Here is a 16,509-nt window from a genome sequence, read left to right on the forward strand (position 1 = left end):
TGTGGAACGAGGACAATGGTTTATTATTTATGGAAAATGGAATGCTTCCTCTGAAACAAGCAAGCGATATCCAAATAAAAACATACGGGGAGGGAGCATCAGAGTTCACATTATCTGCAAGTTACAATAGGTCGGTTGCGGTTCAACTCTTCCATGACAAAAGTCCCAGGAGATGACCCTGGTAACGAAGCTCTTGCATTATGTGGGAGAAGAATCAATAGCGCCGAGTGAAACGGGCATCGCTGGGTCGGTTCGGTCTGTCCTGGCCTGTGAAGCCCCCTTGCGCACCGTCTGCTGGTCCAGCTGGGCTCTGGGCTCCGCCTTGCACGAACCCACCACGCCTAACGAACAAAGACATAAGCATCAGGGTGGAGCTCTGGCTCTCCACAGGCCTGCCTTGGCCAAGGGGACCTGTGTCTAATCCCCCCTCACTGACAATACCCAGGACACAGGAGAATACCCCACAGGCAGCAGGCTCACTCCAAAGCCCCAGAAGTCTGGAGACGTGTGCCTGCACACAAGAACTTATACCTTTAGTAAAACTTCCATTGGTTATAACCACCCAGAGCTGCAAAGAAATGGGTGGTATAGAAATATAAACAAACAAACAAATAAATATAAGGGGATCCCCAAACTCTGTTCCACAACACCAGTTTAGCCATGGGGAGGAGGGTATATTCAGAGATCCCCCTGAAACCAACTGTGCTGTGAAGGGCCATAATTTACAAGGCATCAGTCAAGGTTTCTGGGACTCCCAGTAATCTAGAAGCCTCAATGTGGTGCCCATGGGTGCCATGCTATCTGCTGACACCTTTCCTGGCACCTGACAATGTTGCTAGAAAATGGGTGAAGCTTTTGCCCAGCAAGGCTTCTGACTGGCCACTGGAGAGCTGACTGGCTGTGTAGATTTAAAAAAAAAAAAAACATTGTCTTGGCAGCGGTTGCCATGGAAGCACCAGGATCATCACTGTGTGATTGAAGGGAAGGGGGAGCAGGCATTCTGCAGCTGGGCCCATGCTGCTGTGATCGAACTTCAAAGGTGCCTGCAGGTTCAAAGAGGTTAGGGAACCCCACCCCCCACCCCTACCCCAATGCATCATCCATGTTCCCTGCTCTTGGGTCCACCAAGGCTGGCCATCGTGTAAACCAGAATGCTGGACCAGAGGAACCCTCACTGGTCTGACCCAGCAGAACTCTTCTGAGGTTCTTAGCATCTTTTTCTTGTTCTTGGCTGCAAGAGCTTTTTGGATGCCAGTCCCCCCCCCCCAAAGGTTTAAAACAATTTTATCCCAGATTTCTTGCAGTAACTTGTGACTCAGGAAGAAATATCCTTCCTGAATGCATCAAGGATATCTTCATTGTTGACTTTCTGGAAATTCTAGAAAGGAGAACCTGTCTAGAAATGCCAGGGGAAGGAGATGGGGAGAGTCGTATCTGAGTCCCTTGTACCCAGTCCAGTTGTACCATGGGCAGATTTTTAAAGATTCACCACTACGCGCCTTGTCAGAGATAAGTCGTATAAAAGTGTCATAACGACAATAAATAAATATTGATTCCACAAAGCAACCCTCTCTTCCTGTGAGCAGTCCAAAAATATGTTGATGAGAACAGAGTTTTACTTCCTTGTATATATGTGGCCTTGGGTGGCCTTCCCAGGAGAAGATATTTATTTCTCCACTTTACAGCCATTGCAGAAGCCCCCAAGGAGTTCGCAGTTTATATTCACCCGGCGGCCTCAGAGTTGAGAAAAGAGGGGCAAAAAGCAGTTATTATGCTTAGTTTTATTTCAGGATGGAAGATCTCTAGGATTCAGTGGCCACTTAACCCAGAAGAGCACACTGAACTAGCTGCACAAGAGAAAAGGTGAGGCGACCAAATAAAACCAAACTCCTTTTGGACTCTTAACAGGGAAGATGCTTTTTTTGAGGGGCAGTGTTTTTCTACAGTCCACCAACAGAAAATTTCTTTGGATCAGAGGGAAATGCCACTGCTAATGGAAAGGACCTGCAGGATCCAATCCGGTGAAACCATGTTGTGTCAGGCCAGCAATCCATCCAATCCAACACTCTGTGTCATAAAGGTAAAGGTATCCCCTGTGCAAGCACCGAGTCATGTCTGACCCTTGGGGTGACGCCCTCTAGCGTTTTCATGGCAGACTCAATACGGGGTGGTTTGCCAGTGCCTTCCCCAGTCATTACCGCTTACCCCCCAGCAAGCAAGCTGGGTACTCATTTTACCGACCTCGGAAGGATGGAAGGCTGAGCCGGCTGCTGGGATCAAACTCCCAGCCTCATGGGCAAAGCTTTCAGACGGCTGCCTTACCACTCTGCGCCACAAGAGGTTCGTATGTGTGTCATACTGTGTCATACAGTGGTTAAAAATCAGGGGCCATCAGGAAGTCCACCAGCAGCACCAGAACTTCAGAAGCCCTCCTACTCTTGCCCCCCAAGCACCAAGAAGACAAAAGCTTCACAGCCCCAGACAGAGTGCTCCATCTATAACTTGTGGCTCATAGCCAGTCATGGACCTCTACTCCAGATGTTTATCCAAGCCCCTCTTGAAGCTGTTTTTGTTTATAGCTGCCACCACTTCCTGCGACAGTGAATTCCACATGTTAATTACTCTTGGGGTGAAGCAGGACTTCCTTTGATTCAGGGTGAAAAGAAGCAAAGACAGAAGAGGAGGGAGGCAAAGCTGAAAACTCGCCAGGCTAAGCCTCCTCACTGACCAGACCAGAAACAGAAATGGCACGCCAGTCAAATGTCAACTGACTGCCACACAAGCATAGGAAGCCGCCGTATACTGAATGAGACCCTCCATCCATCCGTCTTGTCTGCTCTGACCGGTTGTGGCTCTCCAAGCTCTCTCGACCTTCTAGCTGAACTTGTAAACTGCTCCCTCTATCTCATATTTGTTTTAAGGAGATTACTAAAAGATAGCAAAAGCTAAACCCCGTTTGAACAGTTGTGAAAACCTATCCCAGATACTTAAGATTTCACAGCTAAAATATAGGCCTGCTACTATCCCCTACTAAATGAGGCAATATATCCATATGAGCTAACCTATATATTTGTGTATAAGCCTAGTTTTTCAGCACCCTTTTTCACGCTGAGGAAGCCTTCCTCGGCTTATACGCGGGTATTATATACGGTAACTGAAATAAAAACCTGCTCCAGCCAACCAATCGTTGCTCTGGCAGCTTGTAGGACATCAATGGTGTGACTGAGGGACTCTGATTTTTTCTTTGCTTTTGCCTTCACTTCTTCCTCTTCTTAATCATTTCTTCCAAACTATTCTTTTGGTTTCTGTGGGTGAAAAGCGGGCTACAAAAACCAGCAGCTATTCATCCTCTTGACTTTCCTGTATTTGTGTGCGTGGGGGGGAGGGCTGGATGGGAGAGCCTATGAGGATGGAGCATTTCCCACCCTCAGCTTATATGCGAGTCAATAAGTTTGCCCAGATTTTGTGGTAGAATTAGGTGCCTCGGCTTATATGCAAGTATATACGGTATATCTTGGAGCAAAGGAAGAATTGAAAGATTTCTAGGCTCAGAAAACGACCCAGTGCATGTTTCAAGAAAAATCAAGTGTACAGTGCACACAGATTGTACACACAGTCACTGGAACTTGCCCGCAGGAAGTGTAAAGCAATTCCGTGTGGCTCCTGTTCGTGCAGCTCCCACCGCTGCAAGAAGGGGCTACAGCTCAGGGGCAGAACTCAGCTCAGCTATCCTGGCACCTGCAGTTAACCCTCACCCAACTACCTCTCAAAGCTTGGGCCTGGGTGAAGGCTTTTCCCCTTAATATTTTACACTCCGCCATCCAGAGGGTCACCTCGGTTTTGCCAGAGCAGGGATAAACTTGTTGAGGGCCAACAACAGCTCCTCAGTCATTCCTTGGATTCCTTTTACTCAGTGACCAGACAGGAAGCCATAAAAATGATCAATAAAATATGATTCTAACAGCACAATCTGTAGAGCATGACGTGTGTGTGTGTTCTACTCAATTTGTTGGTGCTCTTCTGGTCTGGAGAGCTCTCCAATTAATGCTCATATCTGACTGTTCCACACTGGAGGCATGCCTTGAGGCCAGCCACCTTGAGTTTTGCAAGGGAGATCTCTTAGGAGATCATCCTCTGACAGACAGCTGTATTTACATGACCTTGGAATGCAATCATTTCTCATGTTGTTTTCAAGGGCGCGTACATGCAGTTTAACATTCAATGTCTAATTTCAACCCCACATGTATCCAGGCAGTCGGTCTTGAATTCATTTGTGAACCTTGGCTCTTCCTTACAAACAGATTATGTGTTCCACTGCAGCATGTGAACACGGTGGCCGAGTCCGACGGTTGGTCTATTGAGGTCAGTCTTGTCTCCTCTGATGGGCCACAGCTGCCTAGGTGGTCTTTCCTACTTTGACACTTGACCTGGAGATGCTGGGGATTGTACTGGGGACCCCCCCCCCGCATGCCAAGCGGATGCTCTGTCTCTGAGCCAAGGGCTCCTCCCCTCTTCTTCCACTGCTATCATGTAACATGCTTGGCTTCATGGACTACTCTCTGCACGTCAGATTTCTTGCTATATTAATGACTCTGCTTTTCAAAATTCCATAACTGCAATCTGTATGTCCACTAAAGGGTCTAATGGATTTGAACCCTGTGGTGGGTAGAAGGGCAGCAGCAGAATGCAAAATGTTCTGCTGGAAGGCTTGTTTGCAAAAACACACCTTCTCTAAGAAGCCAGGTGACCTGTGCGATATTTATCTGTGTTGCCCTAAGTTTCCCTCTCAATGGCGCAATCTCCCAGTTGCAATCTAAGGCCCTCACAAACGGACTTCTCAGGACAAGAAAAGAGAGACAGAGAGGACGAGGAACACAGCAAGGGCCATGTTTGTGCTCTTACCCAGACATTCCTCCCCTGCCCATCACGTGGCCAGGGCCTCCTGGGCCAGGGACGCCCCGCTCCGCACCTAGCAGAGGAGAAACAAGAGTCATCTGTCATTCGGGCATTCCGGTCATTTTCTTTCTCTGTACATTAAAATACATTAGCTAACAGGAGTGCCAAGCTCATAGTATGATGTTGCTGATGCTCCAGAGTCCTCACTAACCTCTTGCACACTATCTGCCATGCTAGTTCAGCCCCATCTCCAGCTGATGGGTGGGCTTGGGGCATCTTAATGCCCCCCCCCCAGCCTGCTCCCAAACTACTTGGACAGGGCTCAGCCTGAAGCAATTTGAAGAAGCGCACGGTATGGGTCAGCCAGGCCCCAAAACAGCCATGTGTTCCTCAGATTCTGCTGTTTGCAAACATGGAAATCAGCCTACACTGGGCTTAAAGTAGAGAGAGGAAGACAGCTTTCTAAAACTGAGAAGCCAGCTTGCAACGCAAAAGTTGATACTCCCCCCCCCCTTCCTCCCCGGAGTCTTCCACATTTCACTCGGGAAGTTAGCTGGCCTAGTACCTTGCCACCTCTCGTGGTCACGCCCCATAATCTCTCCATCTTGCCAGGACCGATCCTGATGGCCCTCAAGCTTGCGCCCATGATCTCCCCAGTCACGTCCATCTCTGAGGAGGGAAAATGCAGAGGAAAAAAGGTTAACTGGAGACACAGGACAGCAGGCCAACAAGGGGCCAGATTCCACAGACTCCCTTCCTCCTAGAGGTGGTACAGCCAGCCCAAGGGGGCTCTTGGGGCTCTCAGAGTGGTGGGTTCCTTGTGCCAGAGGTAAGCGCCATAAAAGCTGGCACTTAAAAGTGGCCAAAGCCCCCCTCCCCTCGATCCACCCAAGAATACCACCGCTCAACCCCCTTTCACAGAATCAAAGGCCCTTGCAGATGATTCCACATTGTTGCAACATTACAACATTACCCATCTGTGATCATTTATGCATCTGCCAGGATGGGAGCATTGAGACATCTGAACATGTATTACTCCAATGTAGGCTATACGATCAATTCAGGGGAGAACTTATACCTTCCCTACAGAATAAGCCCAACTCAGAGGCAATCACAGATATGTTGTCAGACAAAAGCACAGAAATAACTTCTGTTGTAAGAGCCTCTTGTGGCGCAGAGTGGTAAGGCAGCCGTTTGAAAGCTTTGCTCATGAGGCTGGGAGTTCAATCCCAGCAGCCGGCTCAAGGTTGACTCAGCCTTCCATCCTTCCGAGGTCGGTAAAATGAGTACCCAGCTTGCTGGGGGGTAAACGGTCATGACTGGGGAAGGCACTGGCAAACCACCCCGTATTGAGTCTGCCATGAAAACGCTAGAGGGCGTCACCCCAAGGGTCAGACATGACTCGGTGCTTGCACAGGGGATACCTTTACCTTTAACTTCTGTTGTGGCCAGATTTGCTTGGAGAGCAATCAAAACAAGGAAGAGCTGGTTGGATTCGGAGCAACTTAGGTAGAGATAGTCTCAATTGCTTGAGATAATGCTTGTGAGTTTTAAAACCAGAATGATTCTTATAGCTGGAATGTTTTTATCTTTTATAATATTTAAGTTATCAATGATTCTTTTATCTTGTTAATGCCAGATGTTTTTATGTACCTTGTAATTTGACTACTGGTCTAGTACCATAATAATAAAGACTTGACATTAAAGCTGGGTAGAGGGACACAGGCTGGGAGGGAAGATAACTGTGCAGTGCAAAGCAAACCTGCAACACACAAACAGAAGGACTTCGGGGCACTGAGTTGACGGAATTCACTGCCACAACATAAGCCAAGAGAAACGGCCTTACATGGACTTGGAGGAGAATTCATAGCGTTTGAGGAGGAAGGGCCTGACACTCTGAGCCCCAGGAGCCCACAACAGGAGGCTCTCCCATAAATCAATAGGCGAGGGCGCGTTGCCTACACACCTTGCTTTCCCAAAACCATCTTGCTGACCAGGTGAGCCTGAGATCTGATCCATCAAGACATGTACGTTCCTTAATCCTGTCTGGATATCTTGGCATCCCACTGGCATGGAAGCCAAGGCCTGTGTCATATTCCGCAAAGCAAAAGACCCTGGATGGGCAGGCACTGCCTCTGGCTGCAAAGTGCCACTTCACGGGGGTACAGCTTCTGGCCACTGCAGAGGCTCACCTGGATGGTGGAGGTGGCCCACGCCCTTCGCTCAATCTCCTGTCGGACCCGTAGCTGCCCCAGCCGTCCCGCGAGTCCCGTGAGTGACGGTCAGGCCCTCCGTGCCGGTCATTGGGGTAGTGCTGAAAGGCAAGGCCAGAGACAAGATGGCACCCAATGCGAAGCAGCAGCCACCTCTGAAAGGGCTGCCTCAACTCTTAGCCTCCACGCAGGCAGCGGGATTGCCAACCAACTGCCAGCATGAAAACATGTCTTCAGAGGGAAGGAGAGGACCCGGGAAGTGAGAGGAAGCAGCAGCCAGGCATCCTTGGGACTGAACCTATTTTGCTGGCATCTAAACCCTTGAGAGTCAAACTGGAGGGCTGTTGGCGGTACTTGCAACCAAAAGCTGCTTTTTGTCAACACTCACTGGCAACGCCTTCTGGAGGAAGGCTGAACGTGCAACAGGGATGAGGATCCAGGACGCTCTGCCATCCAGTTAAGGCTCCAGTCTATTGGGGTACTTAGATGGCACAATTAAAATCCCAAACTAAATGCTGCCAAAGCTCTTACTGCAAGGAAATGCTGTAATCCCCCCATAAAGAGTGTAAGCCGGTATTAAGAGTTTTTAATTTTTATACTAAGAGGCTTTTTCTTTATACACACACACACACACAAAGGGGGGGTGCATGCACAGTAGCTCTTTGTTTCGGGGTAAAAACAACACCCAGATTCTACCTGTCATTCACATGTCAGGCATTATTTTGTATTACCCCCAAAGCTACCAAGATGTCGCTTCTCATGTTGTCTCTTGGGGCCCAGGGAAATGCCAATCGCCACTTTGGGATCAGAAAGCGAATTTCTTCCTGGTCACACTGGCCAGGGATTCTGGCAAGGGGGAGGCATCATCCGAGCATGGAATTGGGGTCACTGTGGGTGGGCAGGTAGTTCTGAATTCCCTGCATTCTGCAGAGGGTTGGACTAGATGACCCTGGAGGTCCCTTCCAAATATAGGATTCTATAAAAACATATTTTTCTGCGTACACCCCCCCCCCAAAAAAAATGCTGTTTAACATACTCGTACCTGTCCATCTCGATCTGGCATGCCTCTTGAACTTTCTCTCCTGGGAAGAGGGTGGAAAAAAAAGAAGCTCAGCATGGCATACACAGCTCCTTGCAACAGAGGGATACTGCTAGATCTCTGGGATTGGAGCTCCAGCAGATGAATATCTTGAGAAGGCCTCCTTGAAAGAGCCAGTGGGATGTGGCCGCCACTGAGACTTGGCGACTGTTATGGGAATCCAACCTCCCATGAGTTGTGGCCGCCTCAGTCTACCATCAACAGTTTGACTCAAGCCTTTTATTACTTAAAACGCTTATTAGCAACCTTTCTACCTTGCAGGAACTCAAGGACTCTCACAGTGTAAATAATCACCATAAAATACATAAAAATCAAGAATGTAACACTGCCAGCAGGTAGAAGAACTAAATAGAGGCCGGCATGAATATAACTATCTTCAGTTGCCTCCTAAAGGTCGAGAGTAAGGGGGCCGGGGGCCCCACCCTGGGAAAGTGGTTCTATAAGTGTGGGGCAGCCAAGAGAAAGGCCCTCTTATGTGCCCACTAGGCATGTGTATTCAGCTGAACAGGAAAAACAGGTATTTTCTGTTATTTTCAATGCTGAACGCTCACTGATGTGTTTCAGCCACCAAAACAGGTGACCCAAATAAAAGCTGATTTTTTCCAGCTTTCAGCTGGGCATATTCAACTAAATCAGCTGTCCATTTCGCTCCCCCATCCCACCCCCACCACTCCAAGCGAGGGGAGGTGAAATGGACCACAAAAACGACTGCCAGACTGGCAGACTCACTGAGTCGGCAGCCATTTAAACCCTCCCCCTCACTTCCCCCCTCCAAACAGAGGAAAGAGAAACGGATGGCTGAAATGACTTGTAGCATTACAGCAGATTGAAGCAATCCCCCCCCAGCTCCCCCAGATGTAAGGCTGAAATGGCTACTATCCATTTTGCTTCCCTCCACTGGGGGGGGGGGAGTGAAATGGACATTTTACTTCTTCCCCCCAAATGGAGGGAAGCAAAACAGATTACTGAAATGGCTTGTTGCTCCATCTCAGGCTTTCCTGACAGCCCTGGAAGGGTCTCCCAAATGGGTGGGGGCTAATTAACTCTTAATATATTTTTTGTAATTTGTATGCTCATGCTGACCCGGCCCCCTCAACCCAAATGGCCAATGATGGGCCTGGAGGGGGTCGGGAAGGGGAGGGGGCCCTATGCTCCCCAACCACATTCTGCACAATTACACCATTTCTGGGGTTTCTCAAAGACTGAAGAATGTTTCAGGGGGTTCTAAATGGTAAAGAATTTGAGAAAGGGTTGCTCCAGCTGATCCTCTCAGGTGTGCATGCAAGCAGAGAGAGATCTCTCCCAGCTCCTTGTAGACCGAAGACAGCTTCTGCTACGGTTTAAAGCCACCAAGTAGCAAAAGCCTGGGCCAGGTCGGGAGGGGCGTGTTTCCCAGCCCCTCACAGTTCATACAAACAACCATTGCTGTCCAATGGCTCTAAAGTCATCAGGCAACAAAAGCCTGCGGTTGGGGGGGGGGGGGAAGAGACTTCCATATCCCACACATATCCCGCTGCAGGAGAAGCCGAAAATCAGCCTGGCTGGGGTTTTTGGGGTTTTTTTTTAAAATTTCTTCTCAGGTCTATTGGCCACGAAGAATTTAGTTTCCATGAAAATCCTGGATCCAAATACCATGCCTGTATTCAGACCTGGGATTTTTCAGAAATACCGCAAAATATTCTGGTCCAGACTGGGGGGGATTATCTTTTCACACCCCTAGGGCCCTCCAGAAAAGCTCATCTGGGAAGATAGGACCATCCACTGGGCTTCACTCCCTCTTGCAATCTTAGCTCCTGGAGAGGACCAAATGGGAGATGAACCTTCATCTATCCTAGGCCCCAAGTCATGTAAGACCATGTCCCACATTACACCGTCAAAAGCAACAAACTGCTGTGCTCATATAATGTGTGACGAGGCATACCTCAAAATCTGCAGTGTAGCCTCCAAGAGTGGTTCGAAACCTCCATCAAGCTTCCATGATCTTGGACAAGACCCAGCAAGGAAAGAAACAACATTTGCTAACCTGTCCGCTGGATGACCCTGGTAACGGCCACGGTCTCGGTGGTCGAACCCATGGAAACGAACTTGCCGGCCAAAATCAGAGTGGTAGCGGTCTTCCAGAGCCATCCGTTTCGTCTCCGACCAGTACGGGTCATCACGTCTGCAAGGAAGGGCCAATTCAATCATCAGCAACTCTTCCCTCACTGCCTCTCCCAGAAGAACCAGACTGCAACATGGGAGTGGGTCTGCCTACACTCCAAGCAGCTGTTCATTCCCGTGACTTTTAAACCCCCTTCATAGCCCAATGGCCCCAAGAACAATCACACACACCAATCAAGACTATGGAATGAAGAAATAAAAATCAATTTCTGCAAAGACAATAGTAAAAAAAAAATTACAAGAATTACAGGAGCTTGATTGAAGTCCAAGAACACCTCAGGGTATGAGGTTTTGCGAGCCAAAGCTTCCCACACTAGGTATTGGCTGATATTCGGTCAGTATCTGAAAAGAGCTTTGACTTGGGTAAGTCTCAAGCAGTCTAGGAAGTATCTATGGGACCATTCCTTTCCACTGTGCCCCCCAAAGGGCATTAGAATCATCTGGTGAAAATCTGCTTAGGATCCCTGGCCCAAAAGAGGTGAGACTGGCCTCAAGAAGCAGAAGAGCTGGTTCTTATATGCCACTTTTCTCTAACAAAAGAGAATCAATAATAAAAAAAGGTAAAGGTATCCCCCTATGCAAGCACCGGGTCATGTCTGACCCTTGGGGTGACGCCCTCTAGAGTTTTCATGGCAGACTCAATATAGGGTGGTTTGCCAGTGCCTTCCCCAGTCATTACCCTTTACCCCCCAGCAAGCTGGGTACTCATTTTACCGGCCTCGGAAGGATAGAAGGCTGTGTCAACCTTGAGCCAGCTGCTGGGATTGAACTCCCAACCTCATGGGCAGAACTTTCAGGCTGCATGACTGCTGTCTTACCACTCTGCACCACAAAAGGCTCTGAAATCTCAAAGTGGCATGTACGGTAACTGCCTTCCCATCCTCTCCCCACAAAAGACACCCTGTGAGGTCAGTGGGGCTGAGAGAGACCTGATATTACTGTCCGGTCAGAACAGCTTTCTCAGTGCAATGGCAAGCCCAAGGGTGCATGTGGGGGAGTAGGGAATTAAACCCAGCTCACCAGAGGAGAAGGTGGCATTCCTAACCACACCACCAGGCTGGCTCTTTGGCCTTGGCCCCAGGCTGGTGGAATGCTCTGCCACTTTGCCGAGAGATATCAGAACATTGCAGGACCTTAACCTGCAAGACAGAGTAGTTCTACCAGGTCTACAGTCGAGGCCCTGATGGACCACCAAGAAATTCTGGCCTCACCGCTAGAAAGTAAGGGAAGAGTTGCCCTCCAAGGAGTTGCCCCCTCCCCCCTTTTAAGCTAGTTGGGGCCAAACTGAATCATAAAATGTTTTATCATGTATATAAACTGATCTTATATTTTATTGATTTTATCAGGTATATTGTGATTTCATATTTTATTGATGTTGTCTCATGTTGCTACCTGGCCCAAACATAAAGGAAGGACAGGAAATAAAAATAAAGATTATATTATTTTAATTATACCCAAAACTCATTGGCTTCGCCTGGTGAAGTCAAATCTAGAGAATTCTGACTCTCAAAAGGTTAGACCCTAAAAATCTTGCAGTTCTCAAAAGTGCTCTGGAACATGAGACACTAAAAAATACCAAACAATAGCAAATAAACAAAGGAGCTGTTCAAAGCAGGAAGTGATAGCAAAATCCAGCCACAGAACTCACCAACTTGAGACACCTGGACAAATAAAGCACTTTCATCTCACATATGAAAACTTATCAGAGGCAGCTCCAAAGAAAAAGAAAGGGGAGTGAAGGACAAGGGAAAAGTCTGCCTCATCTCAACAAATATGGGTCCACATGAGGGACATGTCAAGACAGGACTATATGCGTGGGGGGCAGCCCTTAAAAGGCACGCAAGGCCAGATTATCTTTCAGAAAACCCCCGGGCTCTGAACTGAAGCAAGAGACAAAAACCTGAATCAAAACAAAAGCTTTTTCAAAAACATGGGTCTTGGTCAGACAGCCCATACAGCCAAAGTGCAATTGGGGGGGGGGGGGGGGGGCTGGGGGGGTTAGAGTAAGAATTCAGCTCGTTTTATGGCTGAGATTTCAGCACAGGGAGAGCCGTGTCACGCCACTGATTCCTCAAGCGAGGTGGAGCAACTCACTCTTTTGGGCAGACTCCCCGGTCCGCTGTGGACACAGACAGAACTACTCACCTCCCATCTGGGTCGTAGGGCCGCCGCAGAGCTGAGCGCCTCTCCTGCTCATAGCGCAGCTGCTCCTGCTGTCTCCGCAGCTCCTCCCTCTCACGCTGGATGCGCTCCTGTTCCCGTCGCCTCTCCTGTTCGATGTGCATGCGCTCCCGCTCCAGGCGCTCCCGTTCCATCCGTTCCCGCTCCAGCCGCTGCCTCTGGAACTCCAGGCGCTCCCGTTCTCTCTCCAGCCGCTGCCTTTCGTCCCGCTCCCGGACGGCCTGGATCCGCTGCTCTCGCTCCCGCCGTTCACGCTCCCTGCTTAGTGCACACATGGGGGAGACACCCCCCCCCCCGCCTCGATTAAAGCATTTGGCTTATTCTTTAGATTAGGTTTTAAATGGATTTAATTTAGGATTTTCAGATTTATCTGTATATTTATTTTATATGAGATTTTGTGATCCACCCTCAGTCTCAGGAGATGGAACAGAAAAGATGTACAATTATAAATACAATATAAATCAAGGATAGTCAAATGCGGCCCTCCAGATGTCCATGGACTACAATTCCCATGAGCCCCTGCCAGCAAATTCGTCCCTCAAGTATGTGGGGCTTAGAATGCAGATGGCCTTAAAGGTTAAAGCCAAAACCTTGAACTTGATCCAGGCTGCATGCAGCTGTCTCAGCACAGGCTGGATATGTGCCCTCCAAGATGTACCCGTGAGGACTCTAGCAGCCTCATTCTGCACCATCGGCAATCTCTGGGTCAAGTAGGCCCACGTAGAGTCTAGAAGTGACCTTGCATGGATCACTGTGTCCAAGCAGTCTGAGGACAGATAGGGCACTAGTAGCCTCGCCTGGTGAAGATGGTAAAATGTTGTGCGGCCTATTCCTGTGACCTGGGCTTCCACTGATAGGGAGACATCCAGGATTATCCCTAGGTTCCTGGCTATGGGCAACATGTGAAGTTGCACCCCAGCTATGGTGGGCAGGCATGCTTCCTGGTCTGTTGCCTTCCTACCCAGCTAAAGGACCTCTGTCTTGATGGGGTTGAGTTCCAGGCAGCTCTGCTCCAACTACCCAGCCATGGCATCCAAACGTCTGGCAAATGTATCCAAGAGGAGAGTCTGAGTGATCATCCATTAATAGAGCTGTGTGTCATCTTCATATTGTTGACATTCCAGCCCATAGCTCAGGACCAGTCGGGTCAGAGCGTGCACAAAGATGTTAAACAATGTGGGGGAGAGAATCATCCACCTTGAGGAATCTCACAAGGGAGTTGAGAGGGACACAACAACTCCTTCCCCACTGCCACCCCCTGTGTCCGGTTCTGGAGAACGGAGCCCAGCCACAGAAGGGCTGTCCCCCGAATCCTGGTCCCAGGGCCAACAACTTGTGGTCATCCACATCAAACATGGCCGACAGATCTAACACCATGAGGATGGCTGAACCGCCCCAATCCAGCTCATCCATCAGGGTGACCAGCACTGTCTCCACCTCATGGCCAAAATGGAAGCCCAACTGGAAAGGATTAAGTGCCAAAGCTTCCTCCTAGAATGCCAGGAGCTGGTCCAGAGCGGCCCTTTCAACTACCTTACCTAGGAACATCAAATATGATATCAGGCAGTAGCTAGCCGGGTCCCAGGGGTCCAGTGATGCTTTTTGCACTAAGGCACAAATCACTGCCCCCTTCTCACCAATAACATCAAATAATAAAGATGCTATTCTTTCCCACCTTTCTTATCATCAGCTACAAATATTGAGCACTACATTACAAGTTGAGTAGCTTACAAAAGAAACAGTCGACCATGAGCTAGAAGAAAACTAAGCAGCTCCTTTCCCTAGCAACAGCAGCTGCAGGGAACCATCCACCAGCTATCAGAAGCTCTTTTGAAAAGAAGAGCCCTACAAAACTTTTGGAATCAGGACAGCAGAAGATGCCTCAGCTGCCTTGGGGATGCTAGGGCCAAAACACGGTTTAGTAACTTTGCCAACCTAATTTAGCTCACCAAACATAATAAACCTCTTCCTGTTCATGAGAGAAAAACTAGGAGTATGGGAGGCTCAAAATGCAACCCCCATGACTAAAAAATAAAAAGAAGAAGAGTTGGTTCTTACATGCCGCTTTTCTCTACCTGAAGGAGTCTCAAAGCGACTTACAATCCCCTTCCCTTTCCTCTCCCCACAACAGACACCCTGTGAGGGAGGTGAGGCTGAGAGAGCCCTGATATTACTGCTCAGCCAGAACAGCTTTATCAGTGCCCTGGCAAGCCCAAGGTCACCTTGGGCTGGCTGCATGTGCGGGAGTGCAGAATCGAACCTGGCATGGCAGATTAGAAGTTCGCCCTCCTAACCACTACACCAAGCAAGCATCTGTAAGCTCAAACCCATTTGAATGGACTCAGGAGGCAAAAATGTCTGTCCTGAAAAAGGAATTCTTAAGGCAGGCGTCCCCAAACCTTTCTGAACCTGTGAGCATCTCTGGGATTCTGACAGAGAGTGGTGAGCAAAATCACAAAATGGCTGACGCAGGAGGTGACACAGGAGGCGGTCTGTCCTGGAACATGCTGTGGGGCATTAGGCCAGTTGTGTTCTCTGTCTAGATTACCTCACTGAGATATTGAGAGGGAGGGAGACCGACCACAAGATACCAGGGAGTAAGGTGACTGAATTCATAGTAACTCTCCAACATTTCAGGAGGATGCTCTGCTTGACATGGCCTTTTTCAACCTTTTGATTGTGGAGGAGATCCTGAATTAATTTTTCAGGCATCAAAGTCTCAGAAGTGATGTCATGCCTCCCTGCCACACCCCTCCAGAAGTGACTGGAAATGACATCACTACCCATGTTAACAGACAGGCTCAAGGAGGATGGGGGGGGGGGGAAGAAGGCAGTTTAAGGTGAGAGTAGGCATGCAGCCTCCACCCCCTTCCAGTTGCAGAAACCACAAGAGAACTCATGCTTGGGACAGGGGGAGGGGGAGCAATAGAAGCAGCCAGTTCCCTAGCTTGTGGCCGAGTCCTTTACGGCAGGAGGTTATTCAGAGAACACAACTGGCATAAGGTCCCCCAGCATCCTCTAGGATAGCATCTGAACCCAGACTGCTGTCCAAGACCTACTCTATCCTGTTGGCTCCCTAAGCACTTATGAGACTGGGAGAAATAAATGAAGGTAAGCACATACAGAGACCTCTAGAGAAGAGAATCTATGGCAGGTAGGAGTGGAGGAGACTGCAATAATTACGTGTCTCCGCAGAAGACAAAAAGGGTACCCAGGCAACATTTAATCGGGAAGATATGAAAGAGCAAGCTTCGTGAGCCCTCCACCATGCCACGGCTAAGAGGAAAATGTGTCATGCTCTCAAATAAGAGAGCACTTTAAACTACACAGTTGGAACAATGGAGGAGGGGAAAGCCACGCAGGAGACTTCGCTCCGATGCCGAACGATCCTCATTAACAGACAAGCAGAAAGTGCGGGTGCCGGAGCGAGCGACTGCCAAAAAATAGATAACGTCAGCAGAGCACAAAGTCATCACCGGATAATGATCGCTGGCTGCTGTGTAAAATGCAGAGAGGGTCTGAATTGGAAGTGGCAGGAAGGGGGAGGGGTAGACTCTGCCTTCTCTTGGAAGCGGCCCCTCAGCTGATGAGGGCGAAGTCAAAAAAAAAGAAAAGAAGAAGAGATGGATCAAGATAGTCCATCTGCAGCAGCAGAAAAGTGCAAAAGTCCAGGAACATCGTCATGACTAGCAACAGTGGTGGCAGGACAGGAGGTTCTATGAGTCATGAAACTCATCTTGACGGATCTGAAGAAGGGTACAGTGACTCACAAAAGCTTCTATCCTGCCACAGATTTTGAGAGCCTTTAACAGGCAACTGGACTCTTGTTCTTTTCCAGTGCTACAGAGGTACCTGAAGAAATGAGCAGTGATTCACTGAAGTGCATACCCTGCCACAAATTTTGTTAATCTTCACGGTACAACTGGACTTGTTCTTTTCCTACTGCAAAAAAAAAGGGGG

At 48.9% G+C, this 16,509-nt stretch overlaps 1 protein-coding gene across 2 annotated transcripts in view; it reads right to left on the reverse strand.

Annotated features, from left to right (window-relative positions):
• Nucleotides 1–16,509, reverse strand: part of LOC143835031 (scaffold attachment factor B2-like) — a 44,361-nt gene continuing 27,852 nt past the window's right edge. For both annotated transcript variants that reach the window (XM_077332107.1, XM_077332108.1), the window contains 7 exons: nt 12,514–12,807; nt 10,232–10,369; nt 8,152–8,191; nt 7,089–7,210; nt 5,462–5,565; nt 4,903–4,969; nt 1–341 (listed from right to left, as the gene is read on the reverse strand). In XM_077332107.1, coding sequence (XP_077188222.1) covers nt 215–341; nt 4,903–4,969; nt 5,462–5,565; nt 7,089–7,210; nt 8,152–8,191; nt 10,232–10,369; nt 12,514–12,807 — 892 coding nt within the window. In that variant the 3' untranslated portion in view covers nt 1–214. The remainder of the gene's footprint in view (nt 342–4,902; nt 4,970–5,461; nt 5,566–7,088; nt 7,211–8,151; nt 8,192–10,231; nt 10,370–12,513; nt 12,808–16,509) is intronic.

This window comes from Paroedura picta, chromosome 4 (genome assembly GCF_049243985.1).
Source record: "Paroedura picta isolate Pp20150507F chromosome 4, Ppicta_v3.0, whole genome shotgun sequence".
Lineage (NCBI taxonomy): Eukaryota > Metazoa > Chordata > Lepidosauria > Squamata > Gekkonidae > Paroedura > Paroedura picta.